The sequence below is a fragment of the Neofelis nebulosa genome, chromosome 12 (assembly GCF_028018385.1).
Source record: "Neofelis nebulosa isolate mNeoNeb1 chromosome 12, mNeoNeb1.pri, whole genome shotgun sequence".
NCBI lineage: Eukaryota > Metazoa > Chordata > Mammalia > Carnivora > Felidae > Neofelis > Neofelis nebulosa.
This window is the reverse complement of record NC_080793.1, coordinates 32,553,130-32,576,521: the sequence shown is the minus strand read 5'-3', so window position 1 is coordinate 32,576,521 and position 23,392 is coordinate 32,553,130. Positions and strand designations below refer to the sequence as shown.

Here is a 23,392-nt window from a genome sequence, read left to right as displayed (position 1 = left end):
TAACCGACTGCGCCACCCAGGCGCCCCATGAACATTTTAAAACTTACAGAAAATATGAAAAAGTAATAGAATGAGCACCTGTATACCCTAGCCTAGATGTAACATTTTATCACGTTTGGTTACCACATTTCTCTCTTGCTACACACATGCACTCATGCCTTTTATGGCAAATGCTGACTCAAGTTCAGTGATTTTTAAGTCACTTGTCCATGTATATGTAACTTTTATAAGTGGTGGGCTTCTGGTATTAGAACAGAGAGTTCTTACCTTTTTGTTTTTTTAAGTTTTACTTATTTATTTTGAGAGAGAGAGAGAGAGAAGGACCAGGGGAGGAGGGGAGAAGAGGAGAGAGAGAGAGGGAGGGGAAGAGAGAGACAGAGACAGTGAGACAGAGAGAGAGAATCCCAAGCAGGCTCCACACTAGAGCCTGACGCAGGGCTCAAACCCATGAACCATGAGATCATGACCTGAGCGGAAACCAAGAGTAGGATGCTTAACCGACTGAGCCACCCAGATGCCCCCAGAGAATTCTTATCTTACTGGAGGGCTGGGCCCCACAGTATAAAACAATAATAACAGAAACAACAATACCACATATGAGTAATTTCATTTTTGTTTCTACATTGACCCATTATAAAGAATTTAAACAGACTATGATATAATTTGTTACAGACATTTTTAGTAATTTTTATATAGAAATTGGGTGAATTCTCAGCTTTGATGAGAAATCCAATTTAACTGACTTTATTTTGACCTCAGGATACTAGAGTTGCCTGGGACGCACTGTGTGCTCCTGGGCTCCAGTCTGGCCCTTCCACTTACTGTGGAACCCTCTGGCAAGTCGCTCAGCCCCTCCAAGTCTTTCAGCGCCTTCATCTGTACAGTGATGGCACACTCCCGCTCTCTCAAAGTCTCACGTTCATTCCCACCTCAGAAACTTCACACCTGCTCCTCCTTCTGTCTGAAATACTCTTCTTCCCCTATTTCCCTTAAGAATTTCTACTCTTCTCTCAGGTCTTGTAGGTCTGTCTCAGAAAGCATTCGCATTACCTCACAGCATCCAACACCTCTCCTCAGAGCAGCTATCACAACGAGCAACTGTGTATTTGCTACTCTTGCTTTCTGGGTAGATGTGGTTCATTGCTGTATCTCTAGAACCTACGCATGCCGCATGACAAAGGGTATGTATGTAAACATTTCTGCTGGGTGAAGGAATAACACTATCTGACTCAAGGGGCTGTGGGGAAGAGAACCGGAATAACGCATGTGAAAGCACACCTAAATCCAAGTAGACGCTACATCACCTGTTTTTTTCCGGCAATTTGACTAGAAACTTTTTACAGGAACTTTTCCAAGAAATAACACTCTTACTTCGGCTGGGAAGTCTGGGTGACACAGTGCATCAGAAGCAAGGCAGACAGACTAAAGTATCAGAGGGCAGGACAGAGTAGGCTGCCATGATGCCAGAAGGTGATTAATGAGAATGAGACATATGTGGGCGGGATGATAGCTGCGTTCTGAGGTCACCTTCTGCCTTTGCTAAAAAAGCTTTCTAGAGATCTTCTGCCTCACAGAAATTAATCCTGAAGCAGCAAGTAGGTACACCTGGCTAGAAAGAATACTGGAAGGACATACAGACCACATAAAGTAAAACTGCTCTTAGTCACATACAATAATTGTCTAAATAGAAAATCCTATTGTATCTACATAAAACCCATTAGAACTATTAAGTACCAGTTTATAAGATCAATACACAAAAAATTAGTTGTATTTCTAGCAACAATCAGAAATTAAAATTTAAAAATCAATGCCATTTATAATAGCACCAAAAAATAAAGATGTGTGAGACCTAAGAAAAAACACCAGACAAACCCGAATGAGGGATATTTTACAAAACAGCTAACCAATGCTCCTCAAAATTATCAACTGTCAAGAAGACCTGAGGTCTAAATGCAATATCCTTAATCTTGGAACAGAAAAAGAACATGAGTAAAACAACTGATAAAATCTGAATAAAGTCTATAGTTTACTGATTGTAATACACCAGTGTTAGTTTCTTACTTTTGACAAATGTAATCTTAATCTTAATGTAATATGTCAACATTTGGGTAAAGTGGGTAAGGACTATCAGGGAACTCTCTGTATTATCTTGGCAACGTTTCCCCCTCACTTTGGTGAGAAATTAACAAGCTGATTCTAAAAGTCATACAGAAATCCAAAGCAACTAAAATAGTAAAACCACTTTGAAAAAAAGTACAAAGTTGGAAGATTTATGCACTACTGACTTCAAGACTTATTATAAAACTACAGTAATCTAGAAAGTGTGGTACCGGCATATAAGCATAGACAAATAAATCATAGACAAACACATCGACAATACAGAATTGACAAATTAGAAACAGATCCACACATATATGGTCAGTTGATTTTGGCAAAGATGCAAAGTCAATGAAGAAAGGACAGTCCTTTCATCAAATAATATCACAACAGCTTGATAACTATAGGCAAAAAAATGAACTCTAACCCACACATTGTGCCACATGTAAAAATTATCTCCAAATTTGGATCACAGAGCTAAAAGGAAATGTATGATCTATGGATCATAGAGCTAAATGTAAAACTTCATGCTATGAAATTTATGAAAGAAAACATACCAGAAAATCTTTGTTATCCTGGGTGAGACAAAGACTTCTTAGATACAGCTTCAAAAGTATAATCCATTTTTAAAATGGATAAATTGGAGTTCATCAAATTAAGAATATATACCCTTCAGGGGCACCTGGGTGGCTCAGTCAGTTAAGCATCCAACTCTTGATTTTGACTCAGATCATGATCTCACAGTTTGTGAGTTCGAGCCCTGCATCAGGCTCTGCACAGACATCACAGAGTCTGCTTGGGATTCTCTCTCCCTCCCTCTCTCTTTGTTCCTCCCCATTTGTGCTCTCTCAAAATAAATAAATAAACTTAAAAAAAAAAAAAAAGAATATATACCCTTCAAAAGATACTCTCAAACATTATTGGAAGTCTCACACTTCCTGATTTCAAAACTTATTATAAAGCTACAGTCATCAAAAAAGTGTGGTACTGGTATAGAGACAGATATATAGACAGATGGAACAGAGAGCCCAGAAACAAACCCTCACACATACAGTCAAATGTTTTTTGATGGAGGGTACCACATCATTCAGTGGGGAAAGGACAGGGTCATCAACAAATGGTGTTAGGAAACTAGATGTCCACATGCAAAAAAATGAAATTGGATCCCTACCTTACACTCTATACAAAAATTAACTCAAAACTGATAAAGGCCTAATCACACAATCTACACTGTAATACTCTTGGAAATAAATGTAGAAGAAGAGTTCCAAACACTGGGTTTGCAATGATTTCTTAGCTATTGCCCCAAAAGCACAGGCAACAAATGTAAAAACAGATAAATTTGACATCAAAATCTGTAACTTCCAGGGGCGCCTGGGTGGCTCAGCTGGTTAAGTGTCTGACTTTGTCTCAGGTCGTGATCTCATAGTTTGTGGGTTCGAGCCCCACATCGGGCTCTGTGCTGACAGATCAGAGCCTGAAGCCTGCTTCGGATTCTGTGTCTCCCTCTCCCTCTACCCCTCCCCTGCTCATGCTCTCTCTCTCAAAAAAAAAAAATAAACATAAAAAAATAATAACAGTAATAAAAATGAATGATAAATGCAACAATCTCAAAATAACCAGGCTGAGTAAAACAACAACACACACATACAAACACATACACACACACAATACAATTTATAATCTCACTTATACATAATCCAGAAAATGCAAACTAATCTCTTATTAACAAAAGCATGGTCCCCTGAGATTGATGGGGGAAGAAAGGCACCACAAAAGGAAACAAGAAAAATTTGGGGAATGACAGATATGCTGATATTTTGATTGTGGTGATGGTTTCATAGGTGTATGCATGTGTCAAAACATTAAATTTTATAATTTAAACTTGTGCAGTTTATTTTACCTTAATTATATCTGAATAAATCTCTTAAAAACAAAACCAATCCTACCAAAGAACAATCTACCTAACAGACATTTCTCCCGAGACCACAGGATTCTTAAGGTCCTTCCAGTTCAGAAACTCTACGTTATAGCTGGCGCATGAGAAGTGACCCAGGGCACAGTCTGTCTTATAATCTCTAAAGAGAAAGTGGAAAATGTGAATAAATCATCAATAAGGATTTCATAACATCACTTTTAAAAAGTGAAGAACTGCATAGAAAAAATAAAATATTTAGAGAGAATACACAACGTCTCAGATATGACTTTCATTGGTAAAAAATTGACTTTGTAGCTCTATCTGGTAGGTCAAAAAGCTTCTGAATTACGGCTGTTTACTCCCATAAAAAGAGAGCCTGATCAATAGTAGTAATGTCAGGTTTATCTCAAAAGTAAGTTAATCTTAGTTTAAAAAACAGAATAAATAATATTTATGGTTCAACAATAGTTCATTTTTCTTCCCAAAGACTTTAAGTTTAAAAACACAAGTTCAGATTTTATGGTCCAAATTCAGTGAAAGTAGGAACTACTGTCTGTACTGTAATGTCTAATTAAATACATAAAAAATAGAAAGATTTAAAATGAGAACCCATTACCAAAAACATCATATCTGTCAGCGAAAAGTAGGAGGAAAGATCCAGAAAGCAGTGTGAAAATGCAGTCCACACCTGTACTGACAATCTTTTACTGCTTCCTTCATCCTATCTAGTTATGAATCTCAACAGACAGAAATTTGGGGTATGGTTTATAAAATACTGAAATACTTTGCCGTTTGCCATTTCTCCACCAGTAAATCCCCACCAGTAAAAGTATTTGGTCAGATCTGGATTCTAAATCTGGCCTGACTAGACATTAAGCTCTACGATACTGAGTAAGTCACTTGACTTCCATTTCCTCATCAGTAAAATGAAAAGTTAGTGCACACACACACACACACACACACACACACACAAATTCTAACTGTCAGGCTAAGAGCAAATGACAGGAAATTTGCAGAATGGAGCGTTCTGTACTCAGACCAACTTGCCAGTAACATGAGGCAACAAGCTTTTTTTTTTTTTTTTTTAACGTGTCATTTATTTTTGAGAGAGCGCAATTGGGAGAGGGGCAGAGACAGGGACAGAGGATCTGAAGCGAGCTCTGGGCTGACAGCAGCAAGTTCAATGTGGGGCCTGAACTCATGAACTGTGAGATCATGACATGAGCCAAAGTCAGACACTTAACTGTCAGCAGAGTCTGCTTGGGATTCTGTGTCTCCCTCTCTCTCTGCCCCCCACCCCTGCTTACATGCCCTTCCTTCCTTCCTTCCTTCCTTCCTTCCTTCCTTCCTTCCTTCCTTCCTTCCTTCCTTCCTTCCTTCCTTCCTCTCTCTCTCCCTCTCAAAAATAAACATTAAAAAACAAAAAAAAGCATGAAAAGAAAAAGTTCCTGCCTTTGAAGAACAGACACTGCAACGGTTGAGACAACTAAGACAGAATGAACCAGAGCTACAAACACAGTGAGTCTAGTACTATGAGAAAGGAGAACTTCACACCTGCTGGACACACTAAGGAGGGAACACCACTGCAGGCTCACTAGCTCAAGTTAGCAAGATTGGTCGTGTACACAGAAAACCAAGAGGCTTTTACAGAGAATGCTCTGTTGGGAGAAGTGAAATGCAAGACGCTGGACTGTAAGTGAGTCTAACCTAAGTTTCTCAACACACTTTCAATATTTATAATCTATAACTACAGTTAATTACACCTCGAAGACAGTCTCAGCCAATTTTAGTGGAACCTTTTAAATAACAAAAACACACAAAAATCTGAGAGTTTTATTTGCAATGACTACAAATGTTATTTTTGTAGGTTCTAAAACTAACAGAAATCCATTTTTTCCTAAAACCTTATTTCAATTTTATTTATTAATTATTTTGGTATTCACTTTGGCAGAAAACATTGCTGGTTATAACTTACTACCTATATGCTTATTCTACTATATTTTAATTTAAAAATTAATTACTTCTCAGGCAAAATACAAACTAGTATTGTAAGTACATAAAGATTAAATATTAACATTTAACCAAAGTCACTAGAACCTTCCATCTAAAGTAGAACATTTTTTTTTTGAGCATTAAAAAAGGAGAGAGAGAGAGAGAGAGAGAGAGAGTGTGTGTGTGTGTGTGTGTGTGTGTGTGTGTGTGTGTGTAGAGAAGGGAATGAGACGATTTGTTCCAGAATTCCTATTGAGGTACTTACAGTGCTGATCACAATCAACTCTGGCAAACACTACTTGATTTTCATTTGGATATTCTTCCTTAATGACATTAGAAGCTTCCTCAAAAATTGGATGCAACATTTGGCTGAAACGACACCTATGCACAAAGAAGGATACCAATTAAAACTGAAAAGCAGAAGCAATAAAATCTTATTTCAGTTATCATCTATGTTATTTAGTGTATGTACAATAAACAGCTTTTGAGACAATCACATTAGTCATGGACCTGAATTTCATTCATTAAAGATGAAGACAAGTTTGAACTCAAAGCCTATTCCAATTTAAAGATTTTGGTGTTCTGCAGCTTAAGAAAATGGCCACTATAATGAAGCACACAGCTAAGGATCTCTCAAAGAGGCCAGAAACAAGTCTGATATAAGCCCTCTAAGATGTATCCACTTGGACTTATAACTATTAAGACTTGGCCATTTAGAGAAGAAATTAGCTTTCTCTAAATAATGAACATATTTTGAGACTACTATACAAAATCCTTAAGATGGTAAGTTTATTTCAAATACTAGACTGATTCGCTTGACTAGGTCAATCAAATCTCATATGCAAGTCAGCATACTAGATAAACAAGTGGCATGGAAAGGATATATAGTGTATATTAAACTCTTCACCCTCAAAATTAACCCCTGGTTAAAATAGGCTTTCATGTCTATAAACAAATATATTAAGTTCAGGAGCAAAAGTGCTAAATTCCTAAACAAGATTTCTTATTCATGTTTCCTTTGTCGTTTGTTTTGTTCTTACTTTTACAAAGGGACACAAACCCTACAGTATTTCAGAAACTTGTTTCTTCTAATTCTGACTGTCCCTTAATCAGGCCAACTACTTCACAAACATGCTATAGGTTATTAAAGGGACCTGATAAGAAAGAGAAGAAGAATCAAAATGAGCACACAGCCAGATGGGTTAGAAAAGTTATTCTTGTATGAAAAAGGTATTGTTTGTTAACAACAAAAAAAAACAAAAAACAAAAACAAAAAAACTATAACTGCTATTACTATTGCTTCCAGAGCCCTTTTCCACTAAGAGATTTACTTAAATGAAGCCTGTGAACTCTTTAATCCACATGATTAGGTCATACATATGAACTACAATTCAATGCAAGTCTGGTAAAGCCTGTAAAAGGATGCAAATTCTTATACTCCTCCCTATTTCTTTCTGTAGATACCTCCTCTGGCCCACTCACCTGACTTCCTAAGGAGATGTCCTAGAATATAGCAAGGAGACACAATCTGTATCTTCAATCTCTTGCTTTCAAGTGGCTCTTTCCTCTTTTAGCATTCTTAAATCTCTCCCATCTGGGATAGGTGGGTGGGGTCTGTGGACATCAGGGACCGTGTCTTATTTGACTATGTATTCTAGTAAGCATTTCAATATGTCTGTTAAATGATTAAATTGATAGAATGGAGGAACTGGAAAGGCTAGGTCCACAAGTTTGTAGTTTCTTATAGTTTGCTGAAAATATGGTGCTGGAGGGCAGGGGAGGCAAAGGCTGATAGATGGTTTCTTGAAGAATTAGGATATGGCCTAGTAAACAATTACTGGACAGGCTCCTGGCTTAAGGGCAAGGAAAAGACATACATTAGGGGCTCCTTCTTTCCAGACTGTCCAGTTTGCTGGCCAGTAAGCATTTAAGCACAGGTTCATGCTTAAAACAGCATCAATTTTAATACCAGAAGGTGGAAGGGAAGGATGAAATAAAAGTCAATCAACAATATTATACCTTCATCCACATGTATCCAATTCACATGGAAAGTTACATTTATAAAAGTAACATAACAAAAGCAACAGATCTATTACAAAGGCCTTACGGGTCATCTGGATCCAATCTTCAATCTAGTGCTTGAATCAACCCTTTACAAACCAACCGAATGGGTAAGAGTCCTTGCAGGGACAATTTGGGGGTACTTACTAGTATGACCTAGTAGGGGGAAAAATAAGCTTTGGAGTCAGACATACCTGAGTTTAAATCCCAGTTCCACCACTTACTAGCCGTATGACCTTTCTCAATTTCCTCAACCTAAAATGGAAATTATAATACCTACCTGCAAGGTAGTTCTTAGCATTAAAAACAATGTATATAAAAAGACTGGCACAAAACAGCATCATCAGGGACCTACTATGGTTCATTACCCTCCGAGGCATATCCGTATTTTTAGGCAGCTCTATTAGAGAATTCTTCCTTAAACTGTGCCACATTAATAACTTCCAGACAGAACTCAGAATGGAGCCTGTGAGACCATATAATATAAATCTATGGCCTGTGGCCAATTGCCCAAGTTTTTTTCAATTGAATAAAGAGTACTAATTCATGAACAACTCAAGGTATTCTTTGGGTAATATGTTTTCCCAAATAACTGCAATTAGCCCACATTTCCAATTCAGTTTCTAGGACAAGGTCAATGGCACGTTTTATTTCCCTTTCTTACAACACACAAAATACCTCAAATAAGAGAACTGCGTTCTAGTTTTAACTCTGCCACAACTCTGTCATGTAACCCTGGGAAGACACTTTGCTCCTCTGGGTCTCAGTTTCATTGCTAAAGTGGATTGGACTAGATAATCGTATACCAAATTTTACAGCTTTTGCTACATGTGGACAATCCTAATTTACCTTGGAAAATGCTACCTTGGTTATGCATTTTATAAATGGCATTTTCTCTGTATATCTTCAACATTTTACTGAAGTTCTTTAAATAACTACACTATATGTTATTCACTCAGTAAATATCTATTATGTACTTATTATCTGCTAAGTATTATGCAGAGAGCCTGGGGACGAATACTGAGAAAAGACAGATACAGTAACTTAAAGCTAAGGCTGTGGTAGGTGCCACCAAATAAACTACAGCATACAAGTGTTCCCAATGAGGTGAGCATGTAGTATTATGGAAAGACATAAAAAAGGGTTGGGATAAGGGTAGGAATATTGATCTAGGAAGGTGACCTGGAGAAAGTGGCATTTAATCTAAGGCTCGAAAGATGATTAATACTTAAATTAAATGAGAGAAGAGTGACCCATCTAGGCAGAAAAAATACCATGACTAAAGGTCCAGTGACTAAAGAATATAGAATATTACAGAAACTGAAAGACGTTCAGTATAACAGGTACAGAATGTGGGAGTGGAGAGAGGCAAGATATACAGATGTAGAGGTAGGAAGGGAGCAGGTCATTGGGGGCTTTCTAGGTCAAGGTAAAGGACTTTAGACCTAGAGTTAATGGAACATCATTTACGGGTTTTAAGATGAAGTGTAACCTTATTCAGTGTGTACTTTAGGAAAGACCACTCTGGCTTACTTTTTAGAGAACAGAATGGACACACGTAGGACCTGAGGCACAGAAAACAAATTAGGAGACTGTCACAGGAATCTGGGTAAACTGGACTGTGGCCTCAAGTAGGGCAGTGGCAACCAGTAGGCAGTAATAAGCGTAAAAGGGTCAAATAAAATGCAGATGGTCTAGGAATAAAGATTATGTGAGTGTTTCAAACCTCTCTGGCTCAAGCTCCCCACTTGACATATTCTTTAACATCTACTACATAGTATGCCCTGGTTTTAAATGCCACGAATGCTGAGTAAGACATTATTTCCATCCTCAATGTTTCTTCCTGGCGCACAAATATAAAAAACAAAATAATGTAGCAAGAAAAAAAAAGTGGTGTCCAGTACTACGTAAACACAAAAGACAAGAATCTGATTTAGACAGGGGGCAGAATAAAGGCTTCCTAGAAGTAGTAGACGATACATGTTTAAAAAGTGTCAACATGGTTTTTCCTTCTAAACTTGCCACACCCACACCCTCACCTCCAAACACCGCCCTACAGGAAAAATACAGAACTGCAGTACTGTGTGTGTTGGAGGGGCAGGGTGTGAAAGAGAGAAAGAGAGAAAAGGAGGGAGGGATTTGAGTTTTTGCTACTACTTTTAAGATGTGGGATAATGGAATCAGATATATTTTTCTCTTAAAATACAAACGATCAGCAAATTAAGCTGTTCCCTTTGTGAATGAACCTTAATTGACTTTGTGTATGCAATACTATCTCACATATGAAAAAGGCTTCCCAATCACCCCTTTCTAGCAAAGAAAAATACACGCGTAGCAAGATGAAAGAAAAAAACTAAAAGATGCAACTTCATTACCCCTCCCCCTGCAAAAAACAAAAATAAAATTATTACTTACCAGTCAGCATAAAAATTTACTAAAGCAACATCAGCATTGTCTGAAATTGAAAAACAAAACCAAACAACCTAAGTTAATTATGTCTTTGTAACTGACATAATCCAAGATTTGGTTTTCCTCATGGTCTTCTTCCCATTTATGTAAAGGCCCACTAAAAATACACAATAACAATTAAGAAACCCGCACACAGGGCCATGGATAGGTTACATAATTTGTGGGAATCCATGATCCTTTTCTCTATATTCTCCATCTTTATACCTTCACTGAATGAATATAAAGCAAAAGAAGAATCAAACCCAAATCAGGCAAGTAAGCCACTAACTCATTAAAAGTGAAATGGAGGGGCACCTGGGTGACTCAGTCAGTTAAGTGGCCAACTTCGGGTCAGGTCATGATCTCACAGTTCGTGGGTTCGAGCCCCACATCGGGCTCTGTACTGACAGCTCAGAACTTGGAGCCTGCTTCAGATTCTGTATCCCCCTCTCTCTGCCCCTCCCCCACTTGTGCTCTGTCTCTCTGTCTCTTCGTCTGTCTCTCTCTCTCCCTCCCTCCCTCTCAAAAATAAATAAACATTTAAAAAAGTGAAGTGGAATGATCTGAGCTTTAACAATCTAGTTTTTGATCTCCCATATACATGAATAAACCAAGAAGTGACTCTGCAAGAAAATTCTATTTCACAGAAAAGACCTGTGTAACTAAGCTATGTGTAAAGCTCTTGTACAGCTCAGATGTCCCACCTAGTTGCAACAAGAAATCTACAACCAATAAAATTGCAAAACATGTACATGTTCTAGTTCTAATCCATCTAACAGCTCTTCTCTGTTGCCAAAATAACTTAGTATCATCTGCATATGAGGATGTGAAGACAGGAGACTAAACGTACTACAGAGAAACTTAGATAAATTCACTCACTCACAAAAATAAAAGTTATTCTAGAATTTGAAAAATGAAAGGAGAATTTTTTGTAAGTTTCAATTCTCTTCTTCCTTTTTTACCTTCAAAGCACTTTTTATCCACTTGCTTCTTCATCTAAAGCAGTGGTTCACAAACTGCACTCCCTGGACCAGAAGCACCTGCAGCATGTAGAAACTTACAGAAATGCAAATTCTCAGGTGGGGTCTAGCAGTTTCTATTAGAAACTTGGAGCCAGGCCTAGCAGTCCGGATATTATTAAGTCCTCCAGGTAACTCATGTATGCTAAAGTTACAGATCATTGCTCTAAAGAGATCCCACAGTGTAGGAATAGACATTTTAGCATTTAAAACCAGTTCCAAGGACACAAAACAGCATATGAGGCTCAAGAATAACTCTTTTCACTTTTATTATTTTTGGTTTTGTTCTGCTTAAACCAGTGGAGGGCTTTTAAAAAGAAGAAGGTAGAAATCATTTATGCATTGTACATTTTCTTAAATCTCCTGAATTGTGATTTTTCCATCAACCATGTGTTCACCTTCCCTCTACTACTTTTAAAAACAGAAATCTTTTCCCTGCAAGTTAATTGTATCCACAATCACACTGTCAGCAAACAAGCAGTCAGTAAAACACTTAACTTAATTGGAGCAATGACAATAAAAGATATCAGAGTCAGTGAATTAGTCAAAAGTTAAAAAAGACAAAAGATGTCTAGACTGTGTCCTAAGACCACAAACTTTTAGTACTGCACAGTGGAGACTCCTGGCCTCTAATCTAAGTAGGCTCTAGCAAAATACGAATTGTTAAGGTGGCATTTATGACAAGACAAAGAAATAAAATGAGATTAAAGTTTATTTGTAACACATAAAGGAGACATACACATTTTAAGAAATTTTACTGAAAATCAAAACCAAAAGTGTTTTGTTAATTCAGTAAACCATGGAAATAATCAGAATGCCAGCTCCTCAAGCTGTTCTAGTAATTGGGATTTAACTTTGTTTTTGTATATAAACTAACTCTTTATAAAGAAGAAAAGTGTACTTTAAAAATATCAAGGTACTTACTTAAAATGTCATCTATATTTTCTGTATCAAGACTTGTTATTTCAGTTGTTACAGGAGTAAAAACCCAAGTTACCTGGAAATTTTAAAAATGTGAAATTAATAAATGTTTCCACAAAAGGTAAATATTGCAGAAAGTCTAATAAAAAGAAAATTTATGCGTAAAGTTGGATCCACTTGTTATTTACAAAATCATCCATCAATTGGTTTTAATTGTTATTATCTTCATTTTTATTTTAACCCTTCACTAGATCAGTGAAACAGGGGAAGTACTAACTTCTTAAGCCTAGAAACTGATCAAATAAATAAGACTTCCTATACATCCAAAAACACAAAAGCAATTGTTTCTAAACAATGGAGAAATTAAGAATTTTTTCATTCTCTTAAATTAATATTTCAAGAACTTTATGGAGCAACAAGAAAAAAATGTACTGGCTTACTATCAATTTTGAAAGAATACAAACTAAAGCTAAGTTTGCTGACTCTATCCCTACCATGTTTCTAAGATAAAACAAAATGATAAAGATAAGAATTCAAGAAAGACTTTTAAGTTGTGAACCAGAAGCCTTTCTTGCCTCATCTCACATACTGGTGATAACAATGTGTCAAGGGACAGGCTATTAAGAGAGAGTAAGAATTTTCTGCTTCCAAAACATTAAATCAAATTTCAAGTTTATCAAAGACAATATTAGTTTGCCATCTGCAAAATAAATACAAGATTCAACTTTAAACTAGCAACTGTTCACTTAGTTTAAAAGGCAGTACACTTAGTCTATTTTATTTTTAGGTTCCATCTTTAATACACCTTGTGTTTAAGGAAATCCTTTCACTGAACCACAGCTATTGAAGACAACTAATGTCAGGGGTCCTGGTAAGGCACTGATGGCTACTCCCCTGCCCACCCATTTCACAGACGCTGTAGTAATCACTACAGTTACCACTCGAAAAATTTTTACTTCACCAACAATTCAATTTCTGAATGGTACAAAGAGCCATGTTGATGCTGATATGCAAACAAGCCCAGCTAATTATTTGAAATATCTCTGTACATTCATTATTTTCTTAGAAAAAGCCAAACAGCACTAGCCTTATTTTCAAGTTACCAAAATTGAGTAGCCAACAGTGGACTACTATTTCTGCTAGCAACCAATAAATTATACTCTACTAAAAGTAAGCTACGTAAGTTAAAACCTCTGAATGTTTGACATATATAAGTAGTTGCATCATTTTTAACACCTTAAAAATTAACTGGAGGCGAGCCTGGGTACCTCAATCAGTTGAGTGATCTCACGGTTTGTGAGATTGGGCCCCATGTTGGGTTCTGCGCTGACAGCATGGGGCCTGCTTAAGATTCTCCCTCTTTCTCTGCTCCTCCCCTACTCTCACTCTCTCTGTCTCTCTCAAAAATAAAGTTAAGGGGCGCCTGGGTGGCGCAGTCGGTTGGGCGTCCGACTTCAGCCAGGTCACGATCTCACGGTCCGTGAGTTCGAGCCCCGCATCGGGCTCTGGGCTGATGGCTCGGAGCCTGGAGCCTGTTTCCGATTCTGTGTCTCCCTCTCTCTCTGCCCCTCCCCCGTTCATGCTCTGTCTCTCTCTGTCCCAAAAATAAATAAAAAATGTTGAAAAAAAAAATTAAAAAAAAATAAATAAATAAAGTTAAAAAAAAAAAAAAAGGAGTGGGAAGAAGGAAGTTTTACTAGGCAAAAAAAAAAAAAAAAAGTGGGTTGGTTATTGAAAGTCACTTTCCTTTTGGGGATGGCAGAAGTCTATTAAGCATATTACCTAACTAGTGCTGATCAGGTATTTCTTGGCTGACTGGTTTAAAATTCCATTTCTGGGAGAGCTAAAACTGTAATTAAGTCTTAGTTTGGTAGCACGGGGCTTAGCATAAGTAACTCCATTTGAGCCTGTTTTGTGTTTAAGAAATCCAGATATACTGATACAAGATTTTAGAGTGAATTGTGTGTTGAAGAAAAATTCAAGAAGGTGAAGCAAAAATATACAATTAAGCAACAAAGTTGGTCTTTATCAAAGTCATCATTAAATAACTTGACATTTATGAAGTATCTACTAGGTACCAAGGGCACAAATGCATAAGGCATGGTATGCTCTACCATCAGGAGCTCTCAAAATTGTGGTAGCAAGGAGGGGAGAAAAATGTTAAATACAGATAACAGTCTTCAGTTGTATGATCTAACTAACCCCATTTTTGAAGAGTTACTTATCCATCAAAGTACGTTTATAAAGAAGTATATTCTAAATTTAACTGCTTTCTACTTTGAAATATTTACATGGCAAAAGTATTTAAATGCCAGATGATAAAAAAATCGAGGCAACACTCAACCTGGCTGCATTAAATACCTGTTACTTTAGAAACATGGCACCAATAACCATGCAACTGATAAGCCACATTCAGCTAGCAGCTGTGTTTAAGAGGGCCCAAAGCAAGAAAACAGTCTCTGACCCAATCATCTCTGCACCCTGTAGGGTGTAAAGGAGGTGTTTTATCATTAACATTTTTATCAATATGCAGTGTAAAGGAAAAGACAGCCTGTTTATTTGAATTGTTAGCAAGCTCCACTAGTCTGACAAATTGTTTCTTTTCATGTCAGCCCTAAGTCTAAACAAAATTCTTCCAGGGAAACATCTTCATGTGTTAAATTCTATAGTGCTTAAGTAAAATAAAGACAAGTAGCTCTAAACCAGGAAGAGAGGAGGGTAATCATTCATCTAAAAGTTAAGACTTGAGGTAAACTTTTAAATGTATTTTCTTTCAAAGAAACGGCAAAAACCTACAAAGACATTTTGAATATGGAAGATCTTAACAGACATGGAGAATATTACCCTCTGATGATGAAATATTTAGACAACATATGTAAATACACAGACATAAACTTAGGAAATATTTTACAAGTTGGTCATTCTCTTCAGTTCATTACCTCTTTTTCTTGCCAACAGAGAAGAATCTCCAATCATCTAGAAGTCACTGCATAACTCCATCCACATGCAATAAGTACCAAATATTAAACATTTCACTCTGAGATGTGTCTAGTGACATGATCTTATTACATAAAAGGCCCATTGGTAAAAAATGGTATTGCACCTTAATTCATCAAAAAAAAAAAAAAAAAAAAAAAAAAAAAGGGTGATAGGCTACCTTTAAATAGAAGCTTCTTCAACAAGTAAAGAGTATTTTCTACCCTTAGCAGGTTTTTTAAGAGGTGTCTGGGTGGCACAGTTGGTTAAGCGTCCGACTCTTGATTTCAGCGCAGGTCAGGATCTCACGGTGAGACAGAGCCCCATGCCCGGCTCTGTGCTGACAGCATGGAGCCTGCTTGAGATTCTCTCTCTCTCCCTATCTCTCTGACCGACTTGTGCTCTTTCTCTCAAAATAAATAAACTTAAAAAAAAAAAAAAAGGGTTTCTAAAAGTTAAGAAATCCTTGGGAATTAAAAAGCTATCCTTTCCTGGGGCACCTGGGTGGCTCAGTTGGTTAAGTGTCCAACTTCAGCTCAGGTCATGATCTCACAGCTTGTGAGTTCGAGCCCCACACCCAGGACAGCTCAGAGCGTGGAGCCTGCTTTTGAATCTGTGTCTACTGCCCCCTTTGCCCCTCCCCCACCAGCACTCTGTCTCTGTCTCTCAAAAATAAACATTAAAGAAGATTTAAAAAAGAATAAAAAAAGCATTTCTTTCCTTCAATTTCCCTGTGTCCTCCATGACCACGTAACTGGCTACTGATGCCAGTGTGCCAGCTGTTATTTCCATAGCATTTCTGAAGCCACCCAGCAGTCAGTTGCTTTTCCCCAAGCACACCCCACCATTTTTCTGCTTCCTCTTCTTTGCATACATAGTTTTCTCTACCTGGAAAGTTCTCTTCTCCACTACTGCAGAATCAATCTTTCAAAGACTGACTTCCTCTTCCATGAATAGCTGTCTGATTCTCCTGGTAAAAAATAACTTCCCTTTTCGGGGTACCTTGGTGATTCAGTAGAGCGAGCGTCTGACTTTGGCTCAGGTCATGATCTTGCGGCTTGTGAATGTGAGCCCCTCACTGGGCTAGCTGCTGTCAGTGCAGAGCCCGCTTTGGATCTTCTGTCTCCCTTTCTCCCTGCCCCTTCCCTGCTTGCACTCTCTCTCAAAATTAAATAAATTAAAAAATAAAATAAACTTAAAAAAAAAAACTTTCCTTTCCCAAAAGTTTCACCCATTCCATGGGGTGGGGATAGAAAAAGGAGAGATACATGCTAGTGGAAATTAAAATCTTCTCTGGATTAGATATCAAGTTGAAACAAGATACAAGAAAAGATTGGTTACATGACAAAAGATAGTTTTTTAGAAATAAATTTTGTGAAGATATTTTTATTAAGCACTCTCAGTGTTAAGTAAAATTTTAATTGTTACAATATTAAGGTAAATATGTGCGTAACACTAGTGCAGACAAAATGTTCTAGCGCTCACTGCTAAACCCAGTACTGTTCCTCTTTTGAGAAAACATTAACTGAACAAGACGCTAATCCCACAGGATCTTCTTCAGAAGTATGAGCTAACATCAGTAATAACACATATTGGAAGTGAATTATTAAAGCTTCTCTGTTCATAATTATGCAAATATAAATTACCAATTTTTCCTTATACATGAAGACCATTTGAGTGGCTACTGTTCAAATATATCCTTAAAGGGAATACTATGGCACTCCCTAAATCGAGCATTTCCCTTCAATCTAACCTGCCCACAGAGGCCAGACTCCTCCTTCCAAAAGCTACTTTGCATATATCAAACCCTCTGCCAAAAAGAATACAAGAACAAAACCAACCAACCAAACAAAAAAACCTCCAAGGGTTTTTCTCTGCTTACAGTATAAAAGCCTAAACCTTGAACCTGGCATTTAGGACCATCCACAAACTTGCTTTCCTAAATAACATCCTACTGCTCCCCATTCATATCCCATCCTCCAACTAACAGGAACGTTCTATATACTCTCAGGCCATATACTCTCGCTTGCTTGAGACACACCCAGTTTATGCCTGGTTGCTGTGGAATATCACTAACAGCACAATTCCTTTCAAGTGGGTCCCAGTTTGGGCAATAAATTATATGGTCACCATATTAGCAGGAGACCTTTGGCAATGGAAAGGAATTATAACAAGCTCCTCACAAATCCCAAATTATTAATAAGTATGTAATGTCTTCCCACACGATATACAGTAAAAGGAAATAATGAAGAGAAAAGAATAAAGATGGATGCAGATACGAATGCTGCTGAACCAATTACTAACCTCACCCACGGACTTGATATATGAGGCTCTTCACAAGGGAATACAATCAGTAGCTCAGGAAAACCCTTCAATGGTCACTCACAAACAGACAATACAAATCCTGAAGTTATGAATCCAAAATGCAAGGGGTCTATAGTACATGCAATTACTAAAATGTGTCTCCTTATTCTCTTGCATCCATACTTTCCTTGTGCAGTTTCTTCTTACAATGTCCTGCCTGGAACAGCTAGGAAGGTCTATCTAGTTTTCAAGACCTAATTCAAAAGCTATCTTTTCTATGAGGGCTTTCCTGATGATCCCAGAACCCAGTGATTCATTTCTCTTCTGAACCCACAGAGCACTTTCTGGAGGGTGTTAACAGATTATCATTCACACTGATTACTTGTGCTATCATACCTCCTTCAGGAGACTGAGTACCTTGAAAAAGAGACTGCACCTTATTCAATTTTGTATACCACAGATCCATTTACTACGACACCCTATTTGTATACAGTGAGTACTCAAATACATACAAAGTGAATGAGAAGATAGATGATGTTAATACACTAAGAATTTAGAGGGAGGGTGCTGGAGGTGAGAAATGGGGGAAAGAAGTTCAGAAATGGGAACAGCCAACATTTTTAACATGTTTGAGGATAATAAGGTTATCAAATAAGAATGAAGCCTATTAAAATTTGTTTTTAATTATGTAATGGTGAAGAGCACACTACTAGGTAATTATTTACAGACTCAAATTTAGAGTGAACCTCAGAAGTGATCTTCCTGCCTCCTGCAGAAAGCCCTCTACATCACTAAGTGCTGTCCTGAGTTCCTAGGCATACCTTCTTCAGGTTCCCCTACAGGTATACTCTGATGTGATTTCTAGACACTTCAGCCCATAGCACTTCAGCACCCTCATTTAAGAATAGCAAGGGCACCTGGGTGGCTTAGTTGGTTAAGTGTCCGACTCTTGATTTCAGCTCAGGTCATGATCTGACAATTCATGAGATCGAGCCCTGCCTTGGGCTCTGCACTGACAGCATGGAGCCTGCTTGGGATTCTCTCTGTCTCTCTCCCCGCCCTCCCCAACTCATGCTTGCACGCATGAACACTCTCTCTCTCAAAAATAAACAAGAATAGCCATGTTACATTAGTGGATAAACTTCTAATATTTCTTATATTGTCTTATTTTAGGACCAGAATCTAATAAACTATCAGGCAGAAGAGGTGACTGGGTATTATTTCTGTTAGCAAGATTTATAGTCACAAAGTATTTGCTAGGCTTTGCCTTAAATGTTTTATTACCATAATTTGATGAGTTTAGAAAACAAGAAGTGTTTCTTTTAAAGCTGAGTATCTTAAAACCTTGCTATTCAAATAGTTCCTGAACCAGGAGCACTGGCATCAGTTGGGAGCTTGTGAGAAATGCAGACTATCAGACCCCAGACCTACTGAATCAGAATCTCCACTTTAACAATATCCCCAAGTGATTCCTATGCACAAAGTTTAAGAAGCACAGCTTTTAAAAAAATTATTTTAATGTTTATTTTATTTTTGAGGGGGGAGGGTGGGAGGGAACGAGCGGGGGAGGGGCAGAGAGAGAGAGAAAGAGAGAGACACACAGAATCCGAAGCAGGCTCCAGGCTCTGAGCTGTCAGCGCAGAGCCCACTGCGGGGTTCGAACTCACAAACTACGAGACCATGACCTGAGCTAAGTTGGGCAAAGCAGCACTGCTTTAGACAGCAAAGGCTCCAACTCTCCAAGCAAGCATGTAAACCGATTTTAAACTCTGTACAATGTTTATGGTCCTCAAATATGAACACAAGAACAAGTAAGACTCATTTGTGAAAAGTCTGTATTGACATGCAAATTACTGTGATTTTAGAAAAATGTGGAATCTGTAATCTTATTAGAAATTTACAAAGATGTTAATTTTTTAAAGTGCCTTCTGCTTGAATAGAGATTTCTGCATGAAAATTACTGGCATAAAATGGAAGCTTTAATAGAGAATGTTTCCTTCCATGTGGCATTACCGTTCTCAATTGACATTACATCTGCTAGGCATTCTGCAGTAAGAGCTCAGTGTATTTTGCTAAATCTTTCATTTTCCTGCCTTTCTGTTAGGAGACTCTCAAAGCCCTTTACACACTATGTCTCTCCTATAGCAAGAAATAAGTGATGTACGAGGCAACAGCTCTCTTCCATTCTAATCCAAATTGACAAACCAGCCTACTACCTGAAGTCCAGATGCCATGGGACCCAGGCTGCTTCTCCTCCCTGGGGCCACTTCTCTGACTCTCAGTTTTGCATTAAGCTGGCAGGCAACAGAAGCATAGAGATTTTTCAGTCGGCTGCAAGGAGCTAAGAGATATGAAAGGTCCCCAGAGAAAAAAGACTGAGGCTGACAAGCACTGTAAGAGCCTTGAAGCTGTGTATCAATTGAGGCACATCTCACTGTTAGTATTCCCAGAAGCATTATAATGAACTAGAAGTTCAAAGAGAGGGGAAAAATAGAACTAAGTATAGAATAACCCTGGCAAGCTACTTTAACCCTCAAATGCTCAGTGATACAACCTTTGGCCAAATGGCACAAATTTTGGACAAGTCAGAACCAGTCTGCTTTTATAAAGAAACATTAGAAAAATTATACCATTCTTCATTAAATAAGTCAAAATATGGTGGGTGCAGACATGTTCGGGAAAATAAATTCTATACCCAAAGAATAATTCAAATGTAGGTAATATAATCCCCAAACTCAAATTCTGCCAGTAGAAACAACGATAGAAAATAAAAATATATTGTTGCAATTCGTATTTTTTCTTGCACATTAGTTGTTTGATCAAGCATGGGTTTCCATTAAAACTGATGTCATTTTGGGGCGCCTGGGTGGCTCAGTCGGTTAAGCGTCCGACTTTGGCTCAGGTCATGATCTCGTGGTCCATGAGTTCAAGCCCCACGTTGGGCTCTGTGCTGACAGCTCAGAGCCTGGAGGCTGCTTCAGATTCTGTGTCTCCCTCTCTCTGACCCTCCCCCGTTCATGCTCTGTCTCTCTCTGTCTCAAAAATAAGTAAACATTAAAAAAAAAAACTGATGTCATTTCACAATGTACTACAAAGCTTCACTAATCAAAACAGTATGGTACTGACACAAAAATAGACACAGATCAATGGAAAAGAATAGAGAGCTGAGAAATAAACCCACAAGTACATGGCCAATTAACCTATGACTAAGGGGACAAGAGTATACAATGGGGAAAAGACAGTCTCTCCAATAAATGGTGCTGGGAAAATTGGACAGCTACATGCAAAATAATGAGATTGGACCACTTTCTTACAATATACACAAAAATAAACTCAAAATCGATTAAAGACCTAAATGTGAGACCCAAAACCATAAAAATCCTAGAAGAGAGCACAGGCAGTAATTTCTCACACTGGCCTTTGCAACATTTTTCCCTAAGGCAAGGGAAACAAAAACAAACTATTGGGACTACATCAAAATAAAAAGCTTTTGCACAGGGAAGGAAACGGTCAACAAAACAAAAGGCAACCTACTAAATAGGAGAAGATATTTAAAAATTATATATCTGGTAAGGGGTTAATATCCAAAATATATAAAGAATTTATACAACTCAACACCAAAAAGAAACAAACAAACAAAAACACACCCCACAAACAAACAAAACAAACCAACACCAAATAATCTGATTAAAAATGGGCAGGGGTGCCTGGGTGGCTCAGTCAGTTAAGTGTCCAACTCTTGACTGCAGCTCAAAAGGGCAGAGGACCTGAACAGACATTTTCCAAAAGACATATGAAAAGATGCTCACTATCACTAATTATCAGGAAAATGCAAATCAAAACAATGAGATATCTCCGCATACTGTCAGAATGCCTAAAATAAAAAAGACAAGAAATAACAAGTAACTGGTGAGGATGTGGATAAAAAGGAACCCTCGTGCACTGTTGGTGAGCATGTATGCTGCTGCGGTCCCCGTGGAACACAGTACGGAGGCGCCTCAAAAATGCCGTATGATCCATTAGTTTCACTACCAGGTATTTACCCAAAGAAAACAAAAACACCAATTCAAAAAAATATATGCATTTCTATGTTTATTGCAGCATTATTTACAATAGCCACGATACTGAAGCAACCCAAGTGTCCATCCATAGATGAAGGAATAAAGAAGGTACAGTACGTGTACACATACACACACAATGGAACGTTACTCGACTATTAAAAAAAAAAAAAAGAGGAGATCTTGCCATTTGTGACAACATGGATGAACCCAGAAGGTATTATGTTAAGTGACATAAGTCAGAGAAAGATAAGTATCATGTGATTTCACTTATATGTGGAACCTAAAGTTCAAAACAAATAAAAAGCAGAAACAGACCCATAAATATAGAGAACTGATGGTTATCATCAGAGACGGGGTAGGTGGGTGGGGGAAATGGGTGAATGAGAGTGGGAGCTACACAGCTTCCAGTTATAGAATGAGAATGTCACAGAAGAGGCGCAGCATAGGGAGCACAGTCAACAGCACTGGAACAGCGTTGTATAGTAACAGGTAGTGGCTACACTTGTGAACACAGCATAATGTATGAACTTGTCCCATCACTATGTTGTACCCCTGAAACTAATGTAACATTTTATGTCAACTATACTAAAAGAAAAAAAAAATGGGGGTGCTGACAGTGCAGAGCCTCCCTGGGATTCTCTCTGTCCCTCCCCTACTCTATCAACATAAATAAATAAACATTTTTTAAAAATTGATGGGGTGCCTTGGTGGCACAGTTGGTTAACTGTCCAACTCTTGATTTTGGCTCGGGTCATGGTATCCCAGTTTCGTGAGCTCGAGCCTCGCATCGGCTCTGCACTGACTGCACTGACCCCACGGAGCCTGCTGGATGGAGCTTCTCCCTTTGTCTCTGCCCCTCCCCCACTCGCACTCTCTAAACAAACAAACAAACAATAAATAATTAAAAAGGCGATGTCATCTGTGTGTTTGGTTCCCCACTGTATTCTAAATACGGGATGAGAGCCTAATACAAGACGATATGTTAACTGTACTGGAATTAAAACAAAAAACAAAAAAAGGAAGGGGATCAACTAATTTACCTAGAATAGACAATGTAGTACTCTGACCTTCACAGAAAAGTCCAAAGCTTTTCAGAAATGGGATTGATTTTCTCAATGTGTGGAAAGGGTTTTTCTCTTAAAATCACCCCATACCCCTCCTCTAAAACCTAAAATTCTAGCAATGGTGGTACTAACAAAGCATGGGAATTGGGAGAAAAGTTAAGATGATAATTGTCTTCTTTTTCTGTACACAGTCTGGAACCAGAGGTGGGGGGTGGGGGAGGAGGAGGGAGGGTGGTGTGAGACAACATCCCATTCATCACTGTCTCCAGAACAAATACTTGCAAATATATACTGAGAGAAAATTATGACTACTCTTCTTGTGCTGCACTGTAATTCTCACACAGGATGCCTCATGAAACCAAGTTCCCTTAATGGAATCTACATACATGTTGGTACATATATTTTTTTTGTTAGATCATTCACTCCATAAATATTTCACTGAGTCATCTACTGTATACATGCTAGGCACCGTACTAGGCACTAGGGATAGGGTTGTGAATAACATTATATATATGCATATATATACAAACA

General features: G+C 38.0%; 1 protein-coding gene across 1 annotated transcript in view; it reads right to left on the bottom strand.

Moving 5' to 3' along the window:
* ERP44 (endoplasmic reticulum protein 44) overlaps nt 1-23,392 on the bottom strand; it is a 97,083-nt gene that overhangs the window by 46,005 nt on the left and 27,686 nt on the right. The window contains exons 2-4 of the mRNA XM_058694770.1: nt 12,460-12,532; nt 10,484-10,523; nt 6,273-6,388 (exon numbers count right to left, since the gene is read on the bottom strand). Of these exons, the coding sequence (XP_058550753.1) occupies nt 6,273-6,388; nt 10,484-10,523; nt 12,460-12,532 (229 nt within the window). The remainder of the gene's footprint in view (nt 1-6,272; nt 6,389-10,483; nt 10,524-12,459; nt 12,533-23,392) is intronic.